General features: G+C 33.6%; 1 protein-coding gene across 50 annotated transcripts in view; it reads right to left on the bottom strand.

Moving 5' to 3' along the window:
• The window catches only part of NAALADL2 (N-acetylated alpha-linked acidic dipeptidase like 2), a 1,339,033-nt gene that overhangs the window by 190,370 nt on the left and 1,121,439 nt on the right, over window positions 1-27,224 (bottom strand). For 2 of the 50 annotated variants that reach the window (XM_084990346.1, XM_084990345.1), the window contains exon 14: window positions 21,272-22,396. The exons of the other annotated variants lie outside the window; for them this stretch is intronic. In XM_084990346.1, coding sequence (XP_084846472.1) covers window positions 22,355-22,396 — 42 coding nt within the window. In that variant the 3' untranslated portion in view covers window positions 21,272-22,354. Of the gene's footprint in view, window positions 1-21,271; window positions 22,397-27,224 lie in introns of those variants that run through there. 50 annotated transcript variants of the gene reach the window in all.

Below are 27,224 nucleotides of genomic sequence, written 5' to 3'. Positions count from 1 at the left end.
TTGATGATGTTGCTCAAAATATTAACTATCATAATAATGATGGTGAGGGTAGTACTGATGGGGTAGTGATTACAGCAAGATGCTGAACTAGAGTAAATCCAAAGACTACCTGTGAGCCCAGGAGAAACCATGCACAATGTGCATAGAGATATCTTTGAATCGACTTTAGTGAAATTATGACATGGACAATTTGTGATATTAATTTTCACTTAATAATTAAGCTTGAAGTCCTTAAAAAGTTTTCCCCATGAGTAGTTGCAAATACACTTCTTGAAATAATTTTATCTAATACGATACATAGCAAAATAAAACTTCATAAATAGTACACAGGTAAAATGTCAGCCAGCCTCAAACTGAATGACCCCATAAGAATATAAATTGAGTTATAATTAATGAGGTTTTTTACTGACATTTCACTTATTCAAAAGCAGAATATATTAATTTAAATCATCCATATGTGTTTTATTCTCCAATGTAATCCCTTTCTCTATCTTACTCCCCTTGCCTATCTCATGCATACCATCTTTGTTTCTAGTGCCTTATTTTTCAATTATTTAAAAAGTATTCATTTAACACTTAGGGACAGGTACTGCACTAATTGCAGGATATGGTCCTTTATCTCATGAAGTTTAATCTAATGATATTTGGACACATAATAGGTCAAACATAATTGTCTTTGAAAATGTTAAAACACCACCATTTTTTTCATGTATATGTGAATGTAATAATCATTATTTAGGAGTTCTCCCATGGCCTAGTAGTTAAGGACTTGGTGTTAGTGCTGTGGCTCAGGTTACTACTGCGGCTCAGGTTCTATCCCTGGCCTGGGAGCTTGCAAGTACCATGGGTGTAACCAAAACAAAAAAAAATAAGTATTTATACAAACATTTATATATCTTGATATAAAACATAATGAAATGATTAAAAGGAAGGATATGTGACTTGTGAAAATTTTTCACTGCTATCACATTAAATATAAGTGATGGCTGCTTAATAGTGGTTCTTTATCTGTTGATGAAGAGAGGGAAGTAAACACAATTAACTATTTAGAGAATACTTTTGCACAATTCATAGGTAGATTGAAATGAAGGAGTAAGTCAAGATATGGAAAACTTGTATGTCTGCCATGTGGCAATCACAGTAAGAATATTATAGAAGGAATATTGATGAGAAAAGTCCAACTAAGATCTAATTTAAAATTCAGTTTGACTCCCCAGTTCCTAATGTTGTTCTTTCTCTAACGTTTAGTGATATTTTGCACATCTTCCTTCTATCAACTCTTTTGCCTAAACTCCATGATTTGACTCTGTTGACTCTTGATATATTATTTTCTACCTATAACTGAATTTTCTTTTCCTTTTTGAAGCTTTATTGTTTTTATGTGGTCTACCCATAGTCTTCTCCTTTTCACAGGCTCCCCGTGTGGTTTTGTTTACTTTTCTCTTCCAACTACGAACTTCAGATTGATCTTTCCCAAATCTTTACCTCTAGCATTAGTTCCTGCTTTTAGTTCACCATTTTTGTTTGTCTATAAGATCTTTCGGACACATAAACTTATGTTTCCAGTCATGAGCATGTGTTCCCCCATTGTCACCAATGTCATTGACATTTCTTATCTTGGATGATAGCATAATACCTGTATTTTTCTCAAATGTGACATTTTCTGTCAATTTCCTTCCAATTCATATACTTAGTCAATTCTCCACAAGTTCTTATGTGTTGTCATAGTAGTTACTGATTACTTTCACCCAAACTATGGTCTCATGATCCATAGACCAAAGTCCAAACTCATTAGTATGATATTTCACAAACAAGTCTCAACATATCTTTCTTTTTTCTCCTCTAAGCAATCGTTTCCCATAAACTTATCTGCACTATTTCCATGTAGCTACTGCTTGTATCACAGCAGTCTATTCACCAAACCTTAAATCCATCTTTACTCTTATTCTGTACCTTTATCTCTGTACCTTTGTACCATTTCTTCTTCCACCTGGAATATTTTTTTCTTTATCTGTTTATCAGGCCTTTTTCTATAATTATTTCCTTGAGCCTCACCAAACCATCAAACTTCATTGTTTCCTTTTCAATGTATCCATATCACTTTATATTTGCTTTTACTTATCATTTACGACATTTTGTTATATTTCTGTTTTTATCACTATGCCACGAGTCTTTTAAGACTTGAGATTCTTTTCTCATTAAAATAGTCTAAAATTACAAGACAGCCTTGTGTAAGTCATTTCTTCTGTCAAAATTAGTATTATCCTGCATAAAGTTGAAATGTAAATATACTTGCCCTCACACCTCAGAGAGTTCATGTCAGGATAAAGCAATAAAAAAAAAAACATATAAAATGCTCAGTAAGGAGGAAAGGACTACACTAATATTGGATGGTATTTGATTTTTATCACACTTGCCAGAAATTGCTTTTCTATATAACCAAGAGTCAGGGGTTTGAAAATAAAATTAGTAAAAAATTTGTGATTATATATTAAACTCTATGAGAAATTTTTCTTTTAAAATCTACAATTGTTGAAGTTTGAAAACCTTTTCTATAGGTAATAGGAAGTCCTTGGAGGGTTCTGAATAGAGCAAGTGATATTTTCAAGTATATAGTCAGGACAGCATATACTGATACATATACTGGGGATAAATTTAAAAGAGAAATGATGGAAGTATAGTCCAAAGGCTACTGTGTTAATAAAGTGAGAAAGACTGGGAGGTAATCCAGGACAGTGGTAGTAGAAATAAAGAGGACATATGTTTGATAAACGGTAGAGATAAAATTGGTAATACCTTATAATTAATTGGATGTGGAAATCTTAAAAGGGAGTCAAGATTGCAAGTATTTCCAGGCTTGCTAAAAAGAGTGAATATGAATTTCATTAACTTAGAAAATATAGAAACACATGAAGGTTTAGAACAGAAAAAAATTAAATTTTAAACATTTGAGGTGACGAGTTTGTGAGACATCCATATGACCTATTCCAGAAAATGAGTGATTATATTGTTCAAGACCAATTTTGTTCAAGACTAAATTCTGGACTAAAGATATAACAATAATTTGAAAAGCATGTACGTGGTTGTTAAAATACAAAGAGGACCACATGCAGACTTAGAAGTACTACTGAGTGTAGTATGAATCTCTGAAGGACAATGAGATCTCTGAATGCCATTGATATTTAAGGAGTGGGAGGATAAAAGAAGACATTATAGATGGAATCCTCAGTGAAATGTAAAGATAACCATATGAGGGTGAGTTCAGGGAGTCAAAAAAGTAAAGACTGGGAATGAATAATCAGTGCTTCAAAGCAAGTAAAGACATACAACATAAAAATTGTTCACTGGTAGTAGCATTTTGAGATTCTTGGTGTTCTTTGTTAGACAAGTCTCTGTGGATTCATGAGTTCAGAAGACAATGCAATCAGTTGAGACAAATGTGAGATGAAAGGAAAAGTCAGCTGTGAACTGTAATATTCTCACTAGAAATTTAGACTGAGAAGTTGGAAAAATTGACCATTAACTACAGAGAGTAAAAGAAGCTGGGAAAAGTTTATTTGCTGTGTTTTACACAGGATTAACATGGATACATACATGTAGCAGAAAGAATCCAGAAGATAAAAAGAATTTTAAAAATACCAGAAAATTGGGGAAAAACAAATAGTTCACAGATTTTAAGAAAAGGAATTCAAAGCTCATAAAGTTACCCAGATATTAGAATTGTAAATGGATGAGACATTGGAAAGAAAGATGATGAAATGATGGCAGGTTACAATTTTGGTAGAAGACAGTGTTAGTATGCAGAAAAAAAAGTCAAAGATAATGTTTAATTCAGTTCTAACTCAGACTGAGTTGACTAAACTTTAATTCACCTACATACTAAAACATATGCTGCCTTTTTTTTTTGCCTGGAAATAGCCATTTAAAATATTTAGTCTATGTAGACATAGTGGGTGTTGAACTAGACAAAAACATACTGCACATACTTTTTCTATATAGTTAGCACTCAATGAGGATGACCTGGAATTAATAGGATAATAATAGTGCTTCCAGTTACCAGTACTAGGCTAAGTGGTCTATGTGTCACCTATTTTAATCCACAAACTTACCTTTCGGTAGGAACTATTATTACCCTTTCTTTACAAATGGGGCATTGAGAACCAATGACTTTCAGACACTAGCTCAAGATCATAACACAAATAAGTGGCAGAGCTAGATTTAAACCCAAGTGTGTCTGACTCCATAGCCCATACGCTCATTCCTACACCACACCTCTCCAACTGCCAAAGGAACTCATTGCTTAAGATTCTGGGCTTTTGCATTTAAGTAAGAAAGGAGGATTTCCCCCACCTCTTATTCCATTTTCCTCCAAGTCCTAGTTTCCTCTACATAAGCAGCATAAACATTCAGCACAGTTTAAAGGATATAGTCAAAGACTCCCTGTTTAGACTCAGTAAAATTGAATCTAAAAAAAAAGTCCCATGTGCACTTCCCTCATTGCAATATTCTCCTTTCTGCAATCAGAGAATATACACATCAATACTTAAATGTAATATAAGAAATTAAAACACTTGCAGGCTTTGAATGGCACTGACATTCCTAACATGCTGGGTTGAGTAAAAAGGTAATTAGGGTCATAATTTTTGCAAAATAACATTCTAATCACTATTCAAAATAAAATAGACCTGAGATAATGTGGAGCTTAAATAGAAATGTAACAATCCAAGGGTCAAATAGAGCACAACATTAGGACATTATTTTTTGAATTTTCTCATTTTTTTTTCATTTCAATTATTTTTTCAAGTTCTAGAAAGGTTCATAACATTGGCTGTATTAAAAATATTCACATCAACTTTATGGTTCTATCCATATTGATTTGGCATTCTAATTTGAGACCTAGATAAGACATTAGAAATCTTAATTTAACACAAATATACAAAGCAAAACATGGAAAAATCCAATGATTAAATAATTTTTACAAAGTCACAATATTTATTAGAAAACAGCACTAAAAATTGACAGTTTGTTTCCTAAACATTCTGCTTTTTCTGATAAAATACTGTTGAAATGGAGATAATAATTTTAGTACAAGCCTTAAAAATTTGAACTATTACAATTAACTCAAGATTTATTTTTGGTCTTAAGGGTCTTACGTATCAACAAAATACTTTTATAGGGCTCAGTCTTCATATTTTAGACTTTCTTCAAGCTAATCTCCTTTACATATTTTGTTTTCCTTCCTCCCTTAATCATTGAACGTGTGCCTGTCTTACCTATTAACAAATGCATGTCATACATAATTAGTTAAACAGACTGTGTCTATGTTATTTTTTACATTACACTTTATAGACAGATAAGGAGGCAGGCAAAGCTAAGGTACAGCAGCAAAGAAAAAACTAGTAAGGAATTGCCATTGTGGCACAGTGGGTTAGGAATCCAACTGCTATGGCTTGGGTCTCTGTAGAGGTGTGTGTTTGATCCCTGACCAAGAGCAGTGGGGTTAAGGATCTGGTGTTGCCATAGCTGTGGCTCAGTTCGCATCTGCAGATCAGATTTAATCTCTGGCCCAGGAACTTCCATATGCAGCAGGTGCAGCCATAGGAAGAAAAAAAAAAAAGAAACAACTAATAAAGGATGCTCTTAGTACTTCACAAGTTAAAGCAATAAGTGCCTTTAGTTAATACGTTGAGGGTAAATAATTAAGATCAAGTGAATAGATACAGCCAAATTATTAAGATTACTTAATAAACATTAATTATTCTATACAGTGAAACAAATGAGTAGAGTTTGCTAAGTCTTCTATATCTGTGCTACTATTATGGATAAGAGGATAACACCTGACAGTCTGGCAAAAAGAGAAGATTCAGGCAGACAAACCCCACAAGGATTTATTAACAAGCTGAAAAGAAATGACTGCATCCAAAGTCCCACATATCAGCCCCTCAGCTTCTAAGATTTCATCACATTAACTCTCTTAAGAGTTGTTAACTTTAAAAATGAGATATAAGAGATAACACCTTTTTTTATATCCTATCCCTTAAACTTCCTTGAGAACTCTTTTGGGTTTTGTCTGTTTCCAGTAAAAGAAGAGAGAGGAGCAATCAACATGCTGACACTCACGAACACAGTACAAGGACCAGTTCAGCATAGTTTCCCATTAGGAAGGAAAAATGCATATTACTGAAGTTCCCGTCGTGGCGCAGTGGTTAACGAATCCAACTAGGAACCATGAGGTTGCGGGTTCGATCCCTGGCCTTGCTCAGTGGGTTGAGGATCCGGCATTACCGTGAGCTGTGGTGTAGCCGTGAGCTGTGGTGTAGGTTGCAGACGCGGCTGGGATCCCGAGTTGCAGTGGCTGTGGTGCAGGCCAGCGGCTACAGCTCTGATTAGACCCCTAGCCTGGGAAACTCCATATGCCACGGGAGCAGCCCTAGAAAAGGCAAAAAGACAAAAAAACAAACAAAAAATGCATATTACTATTATTATTGTTTCTATTCACTCCAAAACTCTGGATCAGGGATAACCTATAGTACATGCTTAAAAAAAAAAAGAAAGAAAGAAAAAGGTCTTGGCTTAAGAAAAAGAAAGATGATGTCTGAAAAAGTGCCAGAGGTCTGAATTTACCAGAAGTTTTTCTGAAACCAAAAACTGACCACCTGCAGGCTCTTTTCTGCCTATATTTTATAATCAATGGCCCTGCATCCATCCTTGTATTCATTCCCTGAGACTTTAGGGAAACATACCAGTACATTACATTCAGAGCACTACATAACGTATATAATACCATATTCCAATAGGTAAGAATCCCACAGTCTTCTTCCCTTTCCAAGGAAATTTATTTACTTCAGGGAAGTGAAGTTTCTTTCCCTCTCTTAAGTTAAAGGAGGTTAACTCGTAAACTCTCAAATTCATGTTTTCAGGGTTCTCATACTTTGTTATAGCATGCAAACCAGTGCTTATTGCCTTACAAGGGGAAGAGAATGGAACCTGGGGAAAAAATGAGATTACTGCTGTAAATAATAATAAGTCCGATCTCTGTTCCAGAAACCTCATGCTTCCATCAGGATAATATTAAGTGAACATATATATTAAAAACATGTCAGTACTAGATATCTTCAACAACAGCAGCAGTAATAATAGTGTTCTTAATAGTTAACATTAAGTCAATACAATGAATTTATAAGCATTGCATAAATACAATTTTAATATACCAATATTTGCTAAGTATTTATATATTTTGAATATATAGCATTCTTACATTAACATGTATTAATATATGTCTATGATAAAGAATTTTTTCCATAAGAAATACATATTTACATATAACAAATACATAATACTAATTATAAATATTATTGAATGTTTAAGAATACTTATTGAATACTTGATAAATAGGAAGTTAATTAAATTTTCTAGGCCTCAGCTTTCTCATCTGAAAAATGAATATAATAATGTTACCACTCACAGAATCATTATAATGATTTACTAATTAATACCCATTAAAGTTAGAATAATGCCTAGGTATTCCTCTCTCAAATGTGTAGATGAAGGAAACTAAGTCCTGAGAAGCATGAAGAAATTTGCCAAAGGAAACACATTACCATTGGCACGGTTTTAACCACAGTCTATGACTCACTCACTATCAATTAATCCAGGAGACATTAATGCTAGTACATAGTGTGGTGTTGTAGTATAAAATGGGACAAATAATAAAATGGGACAAATAATAATACTGTAGAAAGTTAATTTTTTTCATAAAATTAAATTCTAAAGAGCTATATTTTTTCCCAAAATTGTGTTCTTTCAAACCCCTTTTGATATTAAAACATTTTTTCCTTTCATGAAATGAGTTGAAAGAAAATGACAGTTTTTATTTTTTGTTTTGTCATAATGCACTAAATTTTGTAAAGTTAAATGTGGCACTCTATGTCCGTCTCAACATTTTAATTTTATTATTGATATCATTTGTCCTAAACACTTTTTATTTAATCTGAGAAGTACTGATTAAATTCCTTAGGCCCTTTCATCATGTGGGTTTTAGAGATAGAAAGGTTGATTTTTCAGTGCATTTATTCAATTTTTCCATGTTTGAGTACCTTGCATTAGAACTGAAATTTCGGCTTTGATCGCTGAATCAGTATACATGCACTTGTATTTGCAACACTGTATCCAACTACACAATTCCACTACTTCAATAATATACAGCCTAAGAACCTTAGCAGGCACTTTCACAACTTCAAAACAATAAAAACAATTAAACTATGTACCTGAAACACTTTTCTACAGAAGTAATAGCTACACAGCAAAATGTCAAGATAATACAGATTTCTTGATTGGTAGGAAGCTTAACAGAATTTTCAATATATATGCTAAATACTACTTAGCAGAAGGTCATAACACCCTCGACACTTGAATATAATCTAATCATGAAAGAGGCCTTGAAATTTAAACCAGAGTTCCTAAACATGTTTAAATCAAGTACCATTTTAAAATAAATATTAAACATCTTAACTGTTTCAAAGATTCTGGCATGCCTCCTCTGTGTGTAAAGTATTAAAGAGGGAGGAGGAAAGTAGTATTATACTCCCTTTGAGAATCACTGGTAAGTAAACAGAAACCATATAATTATATACAGATTTTCATCAAAGTTAAAAAAACAATCTATATATAATTATACTGTAGAGTATAGGGAATTATGTCAATCTTTGAGTTCTATAACATGCATTGCAAAAGATGTTTTATATATTATAATATATAATCCTAATAAAGCACAAAGTATTAGTTCAATTAGTTCTCACAAAATCCCTATCAAGTAGACTATCATTATCCTACTCTACAGAGGAAGAAACAGACACAGAGAGTTTAAAAATATTGCCCAAGCAGTAAACCTGGGAAATGAACCCAAGATATATTTGTGCTTTTATCCATTATAAGACACACTGCCTATTTTATATTGTCTATAAATTAAAATATAGTATTGACATAGGTTTTTTTTTTCCTTTTTTTGTTTTATTTGTATTTCACTTGTTTTTATATTTTATATAATGATTTTTATTATTTTCCATTATAGCTGGTTTACAGTGTTCTGTCAATTTTCTACAGCAAAGGACACCAAAAAGAAAACAAAAAGACAACTTAGAGAATGGGAAAAAATATTTTCAAATGATGCAAGTGACAAGGTATTGACATATATTTTTGAAAGTCTTTGCAGATAAGAAAATGAAATCCATGGTCAGCTTGTGTACATTTCAATAATGAATAAAATACACTTCTCTGTATAATGTTTTAATTTAAAATCTTTGCTTGTATAAACTTCTTAACCTGTAAATTTCTCCCTTCTTCAGTCAAGTTTAAATTCATGCACTTTTCTACCACATTTTAATTTTTAAATAGAATATTTGAAACTAAAACTCTCCTAAGTATTTTGGATCCCAGTACTGACTGAGCTAGGCCACAGATATGTTGTCTCCATTTTTGTGTGAAGTTTAAATAACCTTGAAGTCAACGTGGCAATTCCATAACCTCAAGTCATTGAATGCCTAGTTGAATGCTCTGTTCTCTTCAGTGTGTCTCCTTTCTCTTGGGAGACAGACAGTTCTCTTAAATGTCACATACACTAATAGGTGATTATAAATGATTTCAGTCAATCAACTGGAGTCCTGAAGAAAGTTCCAGAAGGAGCCACTACAGAAGAGGGAAAAGTGCTCACAGGGCTCAGAGCAGCAGCTATTTATCAACTCTATTACTTTATTTCCAACAGAACTGGTTGAGCTCTATCAGAGCATAATAACTACACCTGGGGGTGGAGTAAAGCACCCAATAACATTGCAAGACAATTAACATTCTATGTATCACTGGGAATTCTATGTACACAAAATAAATTGCAAGGTAAAAACTGAAAAACTGGTATTTTCTGATCTTAGAGAGAAAGAAGTTTTCTCAATAATGAGGAATCCAAACTTTAATATGGTCTTCAGCAAAACCTAGTCTCTCTAGTAAGTTTTCAAGTCAATTTAACAACAGCATTTCTTAGAGGTCAGAGCCTGTTAGCCTCCTGAAAAGTTTTCTGTTGAACGTCAGTCAGTGCTTTTCTCAGGGCTGTATTTAATCAACTGTGAAAGAAATGAGGGATTTAAAGGTCTTAAAGTTAAGGGCAAAAGAATCTAAACATCAGGTTAAGAAGAAACAAATACATTATTCAAATCCTAGGAGAGATACTGTAGTCCTTCAAAGTCCTTTTGCTAGAATAGGAAAAGATTACTTTTATAGTCTTGACCTCATGTTCCATAATCGGGGTGAAAACACCCAGGGAAATTAAACCTGGAGCATTAGCCAATCTGAAATTTTGTCATCCATTCTATTACTTGAATTATTAGTTTAAAATAGCTTTTTTTTTTTTTTCTTTTTTCTTTTTTTGTCAGATACTAAGCCCAATGTAGCTTAAATTGTGGAGAAACCAGAGAAGCACAATTCTGGAAACAATTAGCTATTTAAGTCTCTCCCAAAATGCCTCCCCACTTACTTTTTTCCTGCCCACACCATTGGTCTTTCATTTAACAACATATAAATGAATTCACATTAATATAGTCAGATAACTCTGGGCAAACTATGGATTTCTATTCCAGTTACTACTAAGTAAAAGCTTAATGAAAGTTTTTATTTCTCTGTATCCCAGGGAGCACAGGTGGATTTAATTTCAAGGACTGAGAATGATTTCTGGAATATCTTTAGTTTGAAGCAATGTTTTTCTTTAGCTAAATGCATTCATTTTAATCATTCATTCCATTTATTCATTCAGAATTCAATAAAGGCACCAAATTAATTCTGCAATTCACTAAAGCAAAAATCCCATTTAATTGAATAAATAAGTATTAAAGAGCTACTATTTTTCTCTCAATGGATAAAACATGTGTGCTGCATTTTCTCCTAATAAGTCTCTACAGACTATTCTAAGCTCAATATCAAAAAATATCCAGCCACCATCACAGATGATACTATTTTCTTTGTGAATTAAAATATAAAGAAAGAAAACATGATTTTTGTTGATTTCTAATAGCATTTTCCCTTAATTTTCATTTGAGAATCATCAGTTATCTTGATTTCCCCCAACCTCACTTAAAGACAGTGAAATTATAAAGACACTGATGTTCTACTTTTCAAAAAATGGATCACTTCTGATTAAACTTCAATTGAACATTAAATTTCCAGACTTAAAACAAATTATCTCCTTTTTCTTTTTAATTTGGAGCCAATTTCTAGATGCCCTCAGGTCACTCAATGGTAATTAATTGATTTATGAATCAACTGAAGAGGAATTCAAACTGCAAAAAAAATAAAAAGTTAGAAAAAACTGTTTTTAAATTAATGACCGTCATTTTTAAATGACTTAATTCTCTCCAAATTATTTATATACATAATTTAGAAATTTTCACATTTATAAGGTATTTTAGGGAAGCTGAACGTTCAAATTTCATTTTAGATTATTTATTATTTGCCTTTAGGGGAGAGTTTTAACCAAAGTACCATAGCACACTAAACAATTATTAACTTATTCAACTGAGACGATAGAATAACTAAATCTGAAGGTCTGTAGTGATTCTCATCAACCTCTCAATTCAGGCCTCATGGTATACTAGCTTAAGCAGGAATTTTGGACTTAGGTTTGAATTCTGCCTATTTACTATGGTGACCAGAATTTACTATGGTGACCTGAATTTACTGTGGTGATTTGAATTTACTACAGTGAATTTGAATAGGCATTTTAGCTCTCTGACAATAATGCTCAATAATACTCTGGTACTAAATTAATAATACTGTTTCTTTTGAGTATTATTGGAATCAATATAATGCACCCAGAATATTATTATATATTGTTATTATATCCATGTGTTAACTTATTTTAATATGTATATCAATATTATATATTTTTTCTCAGTATTATTAAATGAGATAATAAAACAAGCAAAACACTTAGACTGGTACCTGACATATTGCAGCTGCTCAATAAATGCTAATGATTGCTGCTATATTAATGTGTCTTATTAAACTCTATATCCCCAGTGCTTAGTGTAACTTCAGACACATTAATAAATACATGCTTATTTGAGCTTAATATCATTGAATCTTTGTCAGAATCATACATGATCAAACATTTCACACAAAAGGAGGAAGTGGGTTTTTAAATCCTCAGGAATGTCCAGAATATTTTGGGGGTTTTTATATATAATTTGAGAATTTAAAAATCAAATTAGTGAATAACAACACTCAATTATAAGACAAATAAGCAAGGAGATAAGGATTTAAGATGTTCTGACTAAAGTACCATTACTATCTCTAGCCATGGGAAAACATTATAAATATTTTCAAGCTTTCCTTATTTGTAACAGTTAAACAAGTGTTTATTGAGCTACAGGTTATTATTACTCATGCATAATGAATAAAATGGAGTCATTAACAATGAGAAGCAGACAAACAAGAAAAGAGACAGGAAGGCATAAATACACAAAAACGTATACAAATGTGAATGTATGTGTGTGTTTCTGTGTGGAGAGAGAAAAAGAAGACAAATTTAAGCACACAAACCAGAGAGAGACATGTAAACACAAATCTATGCATATGTACATTAAGATATATATATATATTATATAAATATGGTGTGTTTGTTTATGCATGTATGAAGAAATAAAGTTTACTTAAATAATCTAAATTACATAACAGAGGCATACACAGGATGCTAATCCCAGTGACAGACTGGAGGTTCAAAGAAGGATCCTGTGGGAAGTACTTGCTTTGCTTAATCTTGTGAAGTAAGATGCAGTTAAGAAGAAAGGGGGTTAGCATATTTCACACAAAGGGAAAATCATGCTCAGAAGCAGACAGATGAGGAACTCCTTGCTCTTGCCTGAGGCTCTTAGAATTTGGTGTTAATCGGCTAAAATGTTCAAGGTGGGAAGGAGCAAAGATATGAGGATCTTTATACAATGCCAAGGTATTTGGATATTATTTTGAGGATAATCAGGAGATATTTTAAGGTTTTGAATGGGGAGTGGGGGAGTTTGATTAGATTATTTCAATGGCATCTCAGTTCTAATATTTTTTGATCACAGGTATAGCACTAGAAAGACCTTTTCAGAAAAATTTTTGTGTATATAAACTTACCCCAAAACCTATAAATTCAAAGCCATATATGTTTACCACTTTTATAAATTATGTCTTGGACAGTGTGCTTATAAAATGAAAAATAAGTATTTTTTTACTATTTTTATGAGTGTATGTTGGAAAAGATACTTATTAAAGCAGTTAAGTTACAGCCATGAAGAAACCATATTTGATTTAAAAACTGTCAGAATGCTTTTTTATGATTACAGTTCAATAAGGCGAACTATCACCACCAAAAAGGGAAGATAAAATCTATTTATAGCAAAAGTCGTCATAGATCATGTTCTACAAACAAAGCTCCTTTCCTGTGTTAGCTTGACTGCAGTAACAGAATTTTATTTATACAATCGCTTTCAGTAATGTCCAAAACATGTAATCCATTTCAATAATGATTAACTTTGTGTGTATATAGTTATTCCTCTCCTATAATGATATACCATAAGATTATTTTACTGAGGGAACACTGATAGAAATCTACTTCCACTGAATGATTTTCTGTATTTTTCTGTTTACAAATTAAATGAGTATGTTTAAATCACTAACATGGTAAATGGGCAATAGTAAAATTTTGACTAATATACATGTATTAACAATTTTTAGAAATTATTTTTTCAGCTCCACATCTTAAATTTAAAACTGGTATTTCAAAGACTGGAAAAGATACTAGCAATTAGAAGAGTCCCTCTTTTTGTATCCATAGCATAAAGATGTTGACTGATTTACCCAGTATAAAGAGAACTAACTATAAAGAAAGTAGTATTTACCCAGTATAAAGAGAGTAGCAGAACAACTAGGAAGAGAATCTAAGGCCCCTGTTAAAAGAAATGTTCTTATTCCAGTCACCATACTTCCATTTTATACCACAAGGTAACATATAAACTTCCCATCAAAACCACCAGTCAGTCACAGCACATAAATGGCTGGGGATTTGTAGTGGAAGGGTAAAGGAATATGCAAGTAAATTTACTCTCAGCTATGCTGTATAGCATCTAGACTTTTATCAATTGCTCAGTTCACTCACTTTAATGAGATTACAAAAAAAAGTTCTGAGAATAGTAGAAATAAAACTTGAGCAACGTATTTACTATAGCAGTATTCTCTCAAATGGAAGAAACGCACACAAAAACAAATACCCATATACACGTAAGTGAAGGACACAGTTTAAAAAGAATGCATTTGAATGCACTTCACTTCTTTAGTAAAGCTAATATCACATCTATAAACATTCTTCAGTGAAAATATTTCCCATGATCCCATTACTGGAATCATTCTAACTTTTAAATACACCATCATTAATTATTAGAGAAATCCAAATCAAAATTACAATGAAGTATCACTTCATACTTGTCTAAAAGGCCATCAACGAAAAGTCTACAAATAATAAATGCTGGAAAGGATATGGAGAAAAGGGAACCCTCCTACACTGTTAGTGGGAATATAAATTGGTAAAACCACTATGGAAAGCAGTATGGACGCTCCTCAAAAAATGAAAAATAGATCTGTGATATGATTCAGCAATTCCATTCCTGTGAATATACCTGGAGTGAACCATAATTCAAAAAGATACATGCAGGAGTACCCAGTGTGGCTCAGGGGTCATGAACCAGACTAGTATGCTCAATAAACATTCTTCAGTGAAAATATCAATGGGCTAAGGGTCCAGGTATGCTGTAAGCTGTGGTGTAGTTTGCAGACACAGCTTGGATCCTGTGTTGCTGTGGCTGTGGCATAGGTCAGCATCTGCAGCACTGATTTGACTACTAGCTTTGGAAATTCCATATGCCGCAGGTGTGGCCCTAAAAAAAAAAAAAAAAAAAAAAAAAAAAAAGCAAAAAGACACATGGACCCCAGTGTTCATGGCAGCACTGCTTACAATAGCCCCAAGATGTGGAAGCAACCTAAATGTCCACTGACAGAGCAATGAATAAAGAATATATACATAAGAATACACACAATGGAATACTACTCAGCCACAAAAAGAATGAAATAATGTCATTTGCACCAACATAGATTGACCTAGAGATTATAACACTAAGTGAACTAAATCAGACAAAGATAAGTATCATATGCTATCACTTAAATGTGGAATCTAAAATAAGGATACAAGTGCATTTATTTACAAAACGGAAATAGGGATTCACAGACTTAGAAAACCAACTCACAGTTAACAAAGGGGAAAGATGGGAGTGAAGATAAATTAGGTGTTTGGGATTGACATATACATACTGCTGTATATAAAATAATCAACAAGGACGTACTGTGTAGCACAGGGAACTCTACTCAATATTTTGTAACAATCTATATGGGAAAAGAATCTGAAAAAAATGGGTAATGAGTATGTACAGGTGAATCACTTTGCTGTACACCTCAAATTAACACAACATTGTAAATCATTTACTTCAATATAAAATGAAAATTAATAAAATTATAAATGAATAGAGGTCCTTAGTTAAATGAAAATTCTGGAAAGTTCCTTTCATTTTTTTTTTTTTCCTGCTGGTTAGCTGTCATAGATTGTGATAATGAGGTCAAAATCAGGGTTTAATCCCCATTTGGACTAATAGGCTTGTCACTGAAAACATTTCCTTTTTGGGTCTCCACTGTCATCCTAGCTTATGATCTTGAAAATATGCAGTTCTGTCCAAAAGGGAAACTGGCTCAACACAGGAAGATGGCTTAGTACAAACAGTATTACCGCTAGAAAAACCAAGTCACAGAAAGCCTTGGATCAATAAGATCATCTTTTCGTGTGTACATGTTGCAGTGATTCAGTGGTGCACATTAGCATTGGAACAGTGATGCACATAGCATTTATTTTGTTTTGTAAATATTTTATAAATAATCAGTCAATGATACAAACAAAATCTAAGTCAGGCAAAATGGCAGTATTTGCAAATATTACTATTATGCCACTTTGGAAGCAATTTACACTTAGCATAGAGCATACATCCAGTAAAATTGCGATAGGAAAATAAAAGATCATTAGGATTTCCATGAATTCAATTCATTATAAAATCTATGATTTTTTAAATCAACCTATGTTTAAAAGACTTATTTAAAAGACAAATTCTACTCTTGCTATAAAAATGCTTAAAGGATTGCCTCATTTTGCATTCAAGGGGTATGCCAAGGTCTGGGGAAGCATGAAGGAGAAAGAAACACTGGGAGAGAAGATAAAAAGAAAAGCAGAACAAAAATGATCCTTGTGTCTGCACTGCAGGCTCTCTCTCTCTTTTTGGAATGGATTTCCCTTTCAATACATAAAGTATTGGGCAGGGACTCATTTTGCAGATGAGCCACTTGTCATAAATGATACATTCTGGAAATTTTTTAAAAAATATAGCAAATGTAAATTTAGGAAGAAATGGTACCAATATATGTTATTTAAGAGATTAAATGGGAAAATGTTACTTAAATTACCTCATAGCTCCTTATCTGAGGTTACAAAACATTATCTTCCATTAAATGAAAAACAAAACATACAGACAAACCAAAAACCCTTACAAGTATTTGCAGAACATGACACAGAAGAGGCTCTCTCTTCTAGCAGCAATGAAATTGAAAAGATAGGCTTCTCATCCAGGCTTTGCCACTGACATAGTGACCTTAAGCAAAATCTGTAACATTCCTGCACTTGAGTCTCCAATGAATGTGTGACACCTAGCTTCCTTTAAATTCTAAATTTCTCAGATTTTAGATTTAGTATCCCCCACTCTCCATGTCATCTGTTCTTCTGACTCTAACCATTGTTAAAATTACCCAGAGAGCTGTTAAAATTCACTGAAGCCTGGGCCCCATTCAGAGCATCATAAGACTGACCTTAAAAGAGACTTTCTAACGAAGTCTCTTTTAATGGGAGTTAACCTCTTCCCTCTTTGCGGAGGTGTGATCGAGAAGAAAGGGATAATTACAGGTTTTTAGTAAATACTAGCTTATAACAAAGTTGAACTCCATGATAGCTATTACCTGATTTCATAGCATTTCAAATATTTCTTTTTTCTTAGTCTAGGAAGTAGTACACAACAAAAACTATTAAATAATATCTTGTTCTTTTTTTTTTTTTTTTTTTTGTCTTTTTGTCTTTTGAGGCCCGCACCCATGGCATACGGAGGTTCCCAGGCTATGGGTCTAATCGGAGTTGTAGCTGCTGGTCTTCGCCACAGCTACAGCAACGCCAGATCTGAGCCTCATCTGCGACCTACACCACAGCTCACGGCAACGCCAGATCCTTAACTCACTGAGCAAGGCCAAGGCCTTCTGGTTCCTAGTCAGATTCATTTCCGCTACGCCACGACAGAAACTCCCTGGACTTTCTATCCTGCCTTTATTTCTATAGATTCTATTACCTTTGTCAACAAAATAGAGATGAGGTTCTATTTGGTGTGTATGTGTATGTATATATATATATATACACACACACATATATGTATATTTATATGCATGAAGGAGTACACAAATATGATTCTATCTCCACTTATGAGTGGAACAAAGTTTTCAACAACAAAAACAAAAATTTAGCACTTAGAGGGAGTTCCCATTATGGCAGAAACAAATCCAACTTGTATGCATGGGGATGCGAGTTCCATCCCTGGCTTCGCTCAGTGGGTTGGAGATCCAGCATTGCCAGGAGCTGTGGTGTAGGTCGCTGATGAGGCTCAGATCCCATGTTGCTGTGGCTGTGGCATAGGTGGCAGCTGTACCTCTGATTTGACCCCAAGCCTGGGAAATCCATATGCCACTGTACAGCCCTAAAAAAAGAAAAAAAAAATCACTAAACACTGTTGTTAGTATTTCAACAGCTCTTTAATTTAGCAAAGTGGAGGAAAAAAGTATAATTATAAATTAAATACTTATTACTATCATCCATGTATAGTATTGAAAAACATCTAAAAAAATGCAATAAAATTTAACAATGGGTACAGGATAAAAGATGACTTTTTGTCTTTATACCACTCTTTCCATTTTTTTCAATACTGTTCAGGTATTATTTTTATAAATAAAAACATTTGCATTGAAAAAATATATAGCCTAAGTTTTGTGAAACTCTTAGCTGAAAAACACTTGGCTTAAAGCCAGAATGTTCTTTCCACTCATAAAAGAAGCCAGACTTCACAATACACCTGCTTCCTCTCTTCTGTGTAATTTCTTTTTACATTCATGGAGTAAGCTGCAATTCAATAGCTTTCATGGACTTCTTCTCTTTGCTCCCCATTTAGTGCTGATGAAAGACATTTCAAAAAAACAATATAAACAACTCAACTGCTTGTTAAATTTTATGTTAAGGATATGCAGTGTGCAGTGACCCACCAAAATCACCAGAGACAGCTAGACACACTGCTGAAATGGAAGCATCCTTACCCACCTACTTGCTGTTTACAGAGAAAGCAAGTAGTGACCTGGAATTGCTGTGCTCTTCTCTGACACTTCAGCTAGAGGACCCAAACCAGGAGAAAGAAATGGAGGTGTGTTAAATTTTTCCTAAGCTATTCTATTTGTCTCAAGTAGCGGCAAGCTATAATAGGACTGGGAACAAATTCAACATAGACCATTCAGGTAGCTGAATGTAGCCTAGGATTCAAAAGAGTAGAGGCCTGGAGTTCCCATTGTGGCTCAGTGGTAACGGACCCAACCAGTATCCCTGAGAGTGCAGGTTCGATCTCCGACCTCACTCAGTGGATTAAGGATCTGACATTGCTGTGAGCTATGGTGTAGGCTGAAGATGTAGCTTGGATACCATGTTGCTGTGCTGTGGCGTAAGCCAGCAGCTATACCTCCAATTTGACCCCTAGTCTGGAAACTTCCATATGTCACAAGTGCAGCCCTAAAAAGCAAAACAAAACAAAATAAAATAATAATAATAATAAAATTAAAAAAAAAAATAGAGACCTCATCTGTTGAGTTGACATGTCACAATGCCCTGCCTACCAGCAAAACCTGCTAGGGAACATCCAGCATTTTTAGCAGTAAGGAATTTTACAATGTTATTCTGCAAATATTATGAATATCTTAGCTGAATTTATGTTGTATGAAAAAAAATTTTGTCCTGAATGTGGCAAAACAGATCTCCTTTTATTATCTACTTTCTCCCACCTCAGTGTGTTTTTTGTTGTTGTTGTTGTTGTTGTTTTGTTGCCTGACATCTTAGCAGCAAAGACACATTTGTTTAAGGAATTAGACATTTCCAAATTAAGACCATGCTGCTTAAACCATCAGAAAGGGGGAAATAACACATCCTTGGTCCTCTAAACCTGAAGATTTCTCCTTGCCATGGTTTTGCTTCTCAAGCAACCCTCACAGAAACTCTGGTTTTGTATCAGCTTTTAACCAAGGTGCTGGGACATGAGATATTCATTTGTGTTCTGAGGAGTTCTTCATCAGCTTTCAATTATCTGGCACTTTAAAAAGAAATAACAACACCCTTTGGAGCTGCAAGGATTTTTTAGGTTCTGTTCCTCTTCAGCCCTTTCCCTCTGTCCCTTCAGGATACACAAAATAGAATGACAATGTAAGAAACAGTTGATAGAATTTGCTGAGAGGATCAGAGGGCTAAGCTCCAGTCTTGGAGAATATGGTCCTAGGTTTAAGCACTCTTTCTTGTCAGAACAAATTTTCCTTTGGTTTCTCTCTCACCAAGAGATGCCAAACAATATGGCTATAGTCTGAAGTAAAGTAAGGCTTTAATTTACCCTAAAAATTTGCTCTAGTGATATGATTTGTAATTCAATAATTTATTATAAAACATAGAGCTAAAAGAAGTTGCAATTTATTATTCCACAACATGAAAAATGGGAGGCATTGTCATAAAATTATAATTAAATATTGGTTAAAACACTTGGGTAGAGTTTCCATTGCGGCTCAGCAGTAATGAAACCAACTAGAATCCATGAGGACATGGATTCAATCCCTGGACTCAATTAGTGGGTTAAGGATTCAGCATTGCTGTGACCTGTGATGTAGGTCACAGACATGGCTTGGATTTGGCACTGCTGTGGCTGTGGTGTAGACTGGCAGCTGCAGCTTCAATTGGACCCCTAGCCTGGGAACTTCCATATGCTATGGGTGCAGCCCCCGAAAAAACAAAAACAAACAAAAAACACCTGGGTGAAAAACAAACAATATATATTATAGGTATTTTCAGGCTGAGAAGCCAATAAAGGTTTGAGGAAGGAGGTTGAGTAAAGAAGAAATCAGACCTATGCTTGAATTAGAAAAATCAGAAGGCAAGTGAGCCTTTTGCCTTCCTCCAAATTTCAATCATTTTTTTCCTGATAACCCTGGTAACTATAGCAAGGTCTTCAATGTGCATTATGCATACATGCATAACATGATCTCCTCAAAAAAATTTTTCCCTACTTCCTATTGATGCACCCAATCAGAATAAAATCTTCCATGTCTACACCTAGAAAAAAAGGTTTGCAAAACAAATGCAGATTTAAACAAATACATAAACTAAAACATTTTCTCAGGGACTTTTATAGAGTAGAACAAATAACTCGTGTCAGATACCTGAAAGAGAACTCAGAAGACAAGACACTAAAGAGGAAGAAGCAAAGAACAAAGGATCTGGAGACACTGAAGTTACAAGGAGATGACTGACATTGGATCTTGACTGATTCTGATAAGGGCTTGGAGGCCAGATAATGTGAAAAGAAATGGTTTTCTCCTAAACAGAGTACTTAGGAGAAGGAAAAATTTCATGATTTGGACATCATTTCCTTCACTGAAACTCAGTAAGAATAAGCAGAACCTGAGAGCCTGCCTGAGCCAGGTATTTTCCAGAAAGCTATGTGACTCATGCTAACAAGGTCAGTGCCAACTATTCTAACTACTCTAGGTCTACCATCTTTCTCTCTTGGCTGGACCATAACAGTACTGCTATAATTGGTCTCAGTTATTCTTGTCTAGCTTCTGTTGTACTTCTAGAGTCACCTTTCAAAATGCAGTCCTGATGAGGATGTTTTTATCTTAACATCTTTAAATTTTATCCCATTATATAAAGAACCAAACCCCAAGTGTCATGTATATAATGATATATATATATATATATAAACTAAATATATTCCTATCCCAGGAATATATAACCTCAGCCTAATCAAAGGAAATGACAGAGAAACCCAAAGTGAGAAACAGTTTATTAAAAATAGTGGGGTATAGGGAAAATGAATCGTAGTGTTTAAAAAAAAGTCAACATCATGAAAGAAAAAGAAGAAATCACAATGAACTAGTATCTCATATCCATTAGGAAGGTAACTACCAAAAAATAAAAATAAAATAGCAAATATTGGTGAGGATACAGAGAAAGTAAAAAAAAAGAAAAAACACTTGGGCAATGTTTATGGGAATATAAAATGTGCAGCTGCTGTAGAAAACAGTATGAAGATTTATAAAAATAGAACAATCATATGATCAAGCAATTCTACTTCTGGGTATATATTCAAAAGAATGAAAAGTAGCATCTTAAAGAGATACACTTATGTTGATAGCATTATGCATGAAAGCTAAAATGTGAAAACAACCCAAGCGTCCATAATTGGGTGAATGGATAAGCAAAATGTAGTGCATACATACAATAAAATATTTTCAGTCTTAAAAAGACAGGAAATTCTGACATTTGCTGCAACATGGATAAACCTGGAGGATATTGTGTTAAGTGAAATAAGCCAGTCACAAAAAGAAAAATATTCTATGACCCCACTTATATGAGGTTCCTGGAGTAGTTAATCATAAGACAGAAAACAGAATGGTGGTTGCCAGGAGTGAGGGGGAGAAGAAAACTGGGAGATACTGTTTAATGGGTATAGAAGTTCAGTTTTAAAATGTAGCCTGCTGTGTAGCACTGAGAACCATGTCTAGATACTTATAACCGAGCATGACAATGGGAGAAAAAATTATGTATACACATATGTGTAACTGGGTCCCCATGCTGTATGGTGGGTAAAAAAAAAAGTATGTTGGGGGAAATAACAATGAAAAATAAATTTTAAAAAATGTGAAAAGACTAATGGAGATGGACGATATAATGGTTGCACAACCATATGAATGCATTTAATATCACTGAACTATACACTTAAAATGGTTAAACTAGCAAATTTTGTTATGTGTACTTTGCCACAATAAAAAAATTAACAACAATGTAGCTTTTAAAAAAACAAAAAAAGGCTATGTAAATGTTCCAGATTAATGACACTAAAAAGCATCATAAGGAAACACAGCATTTGATCCTGGACTGGTTCTTGCACTGGGGAAAAAAAAAAAAAAAAAGACTATAAATGACATTATTGGGCCATTTGAAAAACCTGAAAGGCAAAGGGTAGATTAGATAAAAAAAATTATTAATCTTAAATTTACTGAAGATGATAGAGTGTTGAGCTACGCAAAAGAATATTCCTGTTTTTGGGGAAATGCACAATAATATATTTAAGGTAAAAGGACATGATATAAGTAACTTATTCTAAAACATTTCAGATACATAGATATTTATAGAGAGGTGGAGGGAGAATAAATGATTGATACACAGTGAAAATTATTATCAAGAAATTTTCTTGGTAAAGGTTATATAAGATTTTGTATTATTATTTGTATTCCTCTATTCTTTTTCTTATAGCTTTTCTATGTTTGAAATTGTTTCCAAATAAAATGTTAAAAAAATGAAGAAAAATTAAGTCCTAAATTCTGCATATGAAATTTGAGGCCCTTCACAGTTTGGTATAGTCTATCTCTCCAACCTCTTCCCAGTTCCCCCAACACTGAACTGAAATGGATACTTTCTGAAACACACCATGGATTTGCATCAAGCCCTGTAACTTAGCTATTCCTCTGCATAATAATTACCTACTTACTCCATAAAGCCCAGCTCAATTATCATGTCCAGGTTTATCAGTCAGAATTAGATGCTCATCTTTGCCCCAACTGAATTAAAGATACAGGTATAGATATGTATAACTATGTTTGAAAATTCAGATTACAGAAAAATGCCTATATCATGCCTATATTATGTTTCAATAAAATTTTGAAATCAGTTAATGATGTTATTAGTCATGAATTAATTATAATTATTTGTTAAACATTAATTAATGCTAAGTAACTATACTTCCATATGGAATTTATTCAGAAATGGATATAAATGCATGTGTATGTATACTAACCCAGGTCAGCATTCTCTACCTTGTCTTTTAGTTTCCTGTCTTTCCTCTCAATAGTTACTTTGCATAGATAGGAAACCTTCCAAATTCATATTTTCTGAAGAGTATCTTATAGGCTATTAGTATTGAGAAAAAATTTTATGTACATATTGTGAAATTCAGGTTAGATGAATACATATCAACACACACACACATATATATAAACTGAATTATAAAAATTACACATTCATTTTATTTTTACAATTGATGGAAATTCATATAAATGCTGATAAGTTCCAAGGAACTCAGAGCTTAATATCTTTATTTACTTCTGGTAAATACGTTATAATATAGTTATGACTATATATCTTTCCTGAAAATATGTTTTATAGCTAAATATATTATAAAACCACAAAGTCAATTATCTAATTTTTAGTTTTGTGCTTGGTGTTTCCAGAAAGTATTAAATTTATCTTAAGGAATTAAACCCTCCTTTTGGCCATGGGCCAGCATGGGTGCATACCCAGTCATTTAATCAACTAATCTCAATTTTTACCTAGAACAATAAATATCTCTATGGGTGATAGCATGATTAATTCACTGTGTTCAAGCTACTGAAGGTATTTTAAGAGTACAAAAGTCTCAAGTGCCAGATTTTGATATTCTTCATGTCAGTATACTGTTATGAACTTATAACTTTCCCCAAATCACCAGATATTTTGTGCTTCCTTGAAAAACATATTATATGCAATCATTGCATCAAAATAAAGTGGGACTTTTCATATTGTGTTCAACATCACAGAAATAGAATAAAACTTTTTGCTGTTTGGCATAAGAAAACATGAAGAAAAGCTTCACTTTGCCAAGTACATAAATAAGATTTAGACATAACTTTTAAATAGTTTACATTTTTTTTCCAGAGTAGTTTTATTAGAATTATTTAAATAATGAATAAGCAAATCAGGAGATCTTGTATTTTTTATTAACAGAAGCACTCTTCCTTTGTCTTTTACGCAGATGGAATTTTATTTTATTTTTTTTAATTGTTATTTCCCCAATACGTTATTTTTTTTCTACTGTACAGCATGGTGACCCAGTTATACATACATGTATACATTCTTTTTTCTCACATTATCAGGCTCCATCATAAGTGACTAGAAATAGTTCCCAGTGCTACACAGAAGGATCTCATTGCTAATCCGTTCCAAAGGCAATAGTTTGCATCTATTAACCCCAAGCTCCCAATCCACCCCACTCCCTCCCCCTCCCCTTTGGCAGCCACAAGTCTATTCTCCAAGTCCATGATTTTCTTTTCTGTGGAAAGGTTCATTTGTGCCTTATATTAGATTCCAGATACAAATGATATCATATGGTGTTTGCCTTTCTCTTTCTGAATTACTTCACTTAGTATGAATCTCTAGTTCCATCCATGTTGCTGAAAATGGCATTATTTTGTTCATTTTTAGGGCTGAGTAGTATTCCATTCTGTGTATATACCACATCTTGCTAATCCAATCCTCTGTCGATGGACATTTGGGTTATTTCATGTCTTGGCTATTGCTAATAGTGCTGCAATGAACATGCGGGTGCATGTGTCTTTTTTAAGGAAAGCTTTAACTGGACATGCCCAAGAGTGGTATTGCTGGGTCATATGGTAGTTCTATGTATAGATTTCTAAGGTACCTTCATACTGTTCTCCATAGTGGTTGTACCAATTTACATTCCCACCAACAGTACAGGAGGGTTCCCTTTTCTCCACACCCCCTCCAGCATTTGTTATTTGTGGACTTATTAATGATGGCCATTTTGACTGGTGTGAGGTGGTATCTCATGGTAGTTTTGATTTGCATTTCTTTTATAATCAGCGATGTTGAGCATTTTTTCATGTGCTTGTTGGCCATCTGTACATCTTCCTTGGAGAAATTTCTATTCAGGTCTTTTGCCCATTTTTCCATTGGGTTGTTGGCTTTTTTGCTGTTGAGTTGTATAAGTTGCTTGTATATTCTAGCGATTAAGCCCTTGTCAGCTGCATAATTTGAAACTATTTTCTCCCATTCTGAAAGTTGTCTTTTGTTGTTTTGGTTTCCTTTGCTGTGCAAAAGCTTGTCATTTTGATTATGTCCCATTGGTTTATTTACGCTCTTATTTCTGTTGCTTTGGGAGACTGGCCTGAGAAAATATTCATAAGGTTGATGTCAGAGAATGTTTTCCTATGTTCTCTTCCAGGAGTTTGATGGTGTATTGTCTTATATTTAATTCTATCAGCCATTTTGAGTTTATTCTCATGCATGGTGTGAAGGTATTTTCTAGTTTCTTTGATTGGCATATATCTGTCCAGGTTTCCCAGCACTGCTTGCTGAAAATACTGTCTTTTTCCCATTTTATGTTCTTGCATCCTTTGTTAAAGATTAATTGACCATAGGTGTCTGGGTTTATTTCTGAGTTCTCTATTCTGTTTGTTTTGTCTATATGTCTGTTTTGGTACTAGTATCACACTGTCTTGATACTGTGGCTTTATAATATTGCCTGAAATCTGGGAGAGGTATGCCTCCTGCTTGGTATTTGTTCCTCAGGATTGCTTTGGCAATTCTGGGTCTTTTGTGGTGCCATGTAAATTTTTGGATTGTTTGTTCTAGTTCTGTGAAAAATGTCAAGGGCAATTTGATAGGGACTGCATTGAATCTGTAGATTGTTTTGGGTAGTATGGCTCTTTTTACAATATTAATTTTTCCAACCCAGGAGCATGGACTATCTTCCCATTTCTTTACATCTTCTTTAATTTCCTTGATTAATGTTTTATAGTTGTCGGCATATAAGTCCTTTACCTCCTTGGTCAAGTGTATTCTGAGGTATTTGATTTTTTGGGGGTACAGTTTTAAAAGGTATTGTATTTTTGTATTCCTTTTCTAATATTTCATTGTTAGCATACATAAATGCGACTGATTTCTGAATGTTAATCTTATATCCTGCTACTTTGCTGAACTTGTTGATCAGTTCAAATAGTTTTGGGGGTGAGTCCTTAGGGTTTTCTATATATAGTATCTTGTCATCTGCATACAGTGACAGTTTTACCTCTTCTCTTCCTATTTGTATGCCTTTTACTTCTTTTGTTTGTCTGATTGTGGTGACTAGTCTACATTTTTAATATTAAATAATAGTCTATCAATTATTTCAATTTTAATTATTTTGAAACATTGTAAATAAATGGTTATGTGAACATTTATAAGAACATTAACATGTGTTTTAAAAGTAAACTTCAGGACCCTAAAAAAAAAAATCAATAAAAATTATTAGAAGGCATTTTTAAGGCATGAAATGAAAATACTGCCTCAGTGTAGCCATATGCCTAAATTTGTCCTTCCTAGGAGGGAAAAAAAAAGAAAGCTTTGTTCAACACAGATTTTTCTGTATCATAATTAGAAATGCAGATGGGAAGTTTAAATTAGGCAATGGTTGACAGGAGGACAGACATTTGCTTTAAAAGTGTTGGAAGTGATTTCAAGTTCAAATTCTCTGAAATGAAACAAGGTCCATTTGTCACAAAATATAGTACAATGGCACATGGTCTGGTTAGTTGGCTCAAGTTTCCTTAAGACCAAAATCATTTGTGAGACAAAAGGCAAATGAAGAACATACATTGGTAAAGCGATGCTCGGAAGAAATGAAACTGTTTTACGTTCCAAAAAGCTAACATATTAAAGTGTTCCAGATCTCCCCATGAGCTCATCTAATACTTCTCTGTGATAGTTTTACCTTAAAAAGGAAATATCTGCTACGCAACGTGATGTGATTATTTTAGAATTTAAGATTAATGTGTGTATGTGTGTGTATATAAATATTTCCCATATATACATACACACATACATTCAACAATGAGTGTCTTGAGATGTGAGGGAAAAAAATATATATACTTCTCTGAACTTTTCTTTCTAGCCAGAGACATAC

This window comes from Sus scrofa, chromosome 13 (genome assembly GCF_054392235.1).
Source record: "Sus scrofa isolate SSC_HxYL_T2T_F1_AM1 chromosome 13, Sscrofa_HxYL_maternal_Yorkshire_Landrace_v2.0, whole genome shotgun sequence".
In the NCBI taxonomy this organism is placed as follows: Eukaryota; Metazoa; Chordata; class Mammalia; order Artiodactyla; family Suidae; genus Sus; species Sus scrofa.
This window is presented reverse-complemented; position numbering and strand designations above follow the sequence as displayed.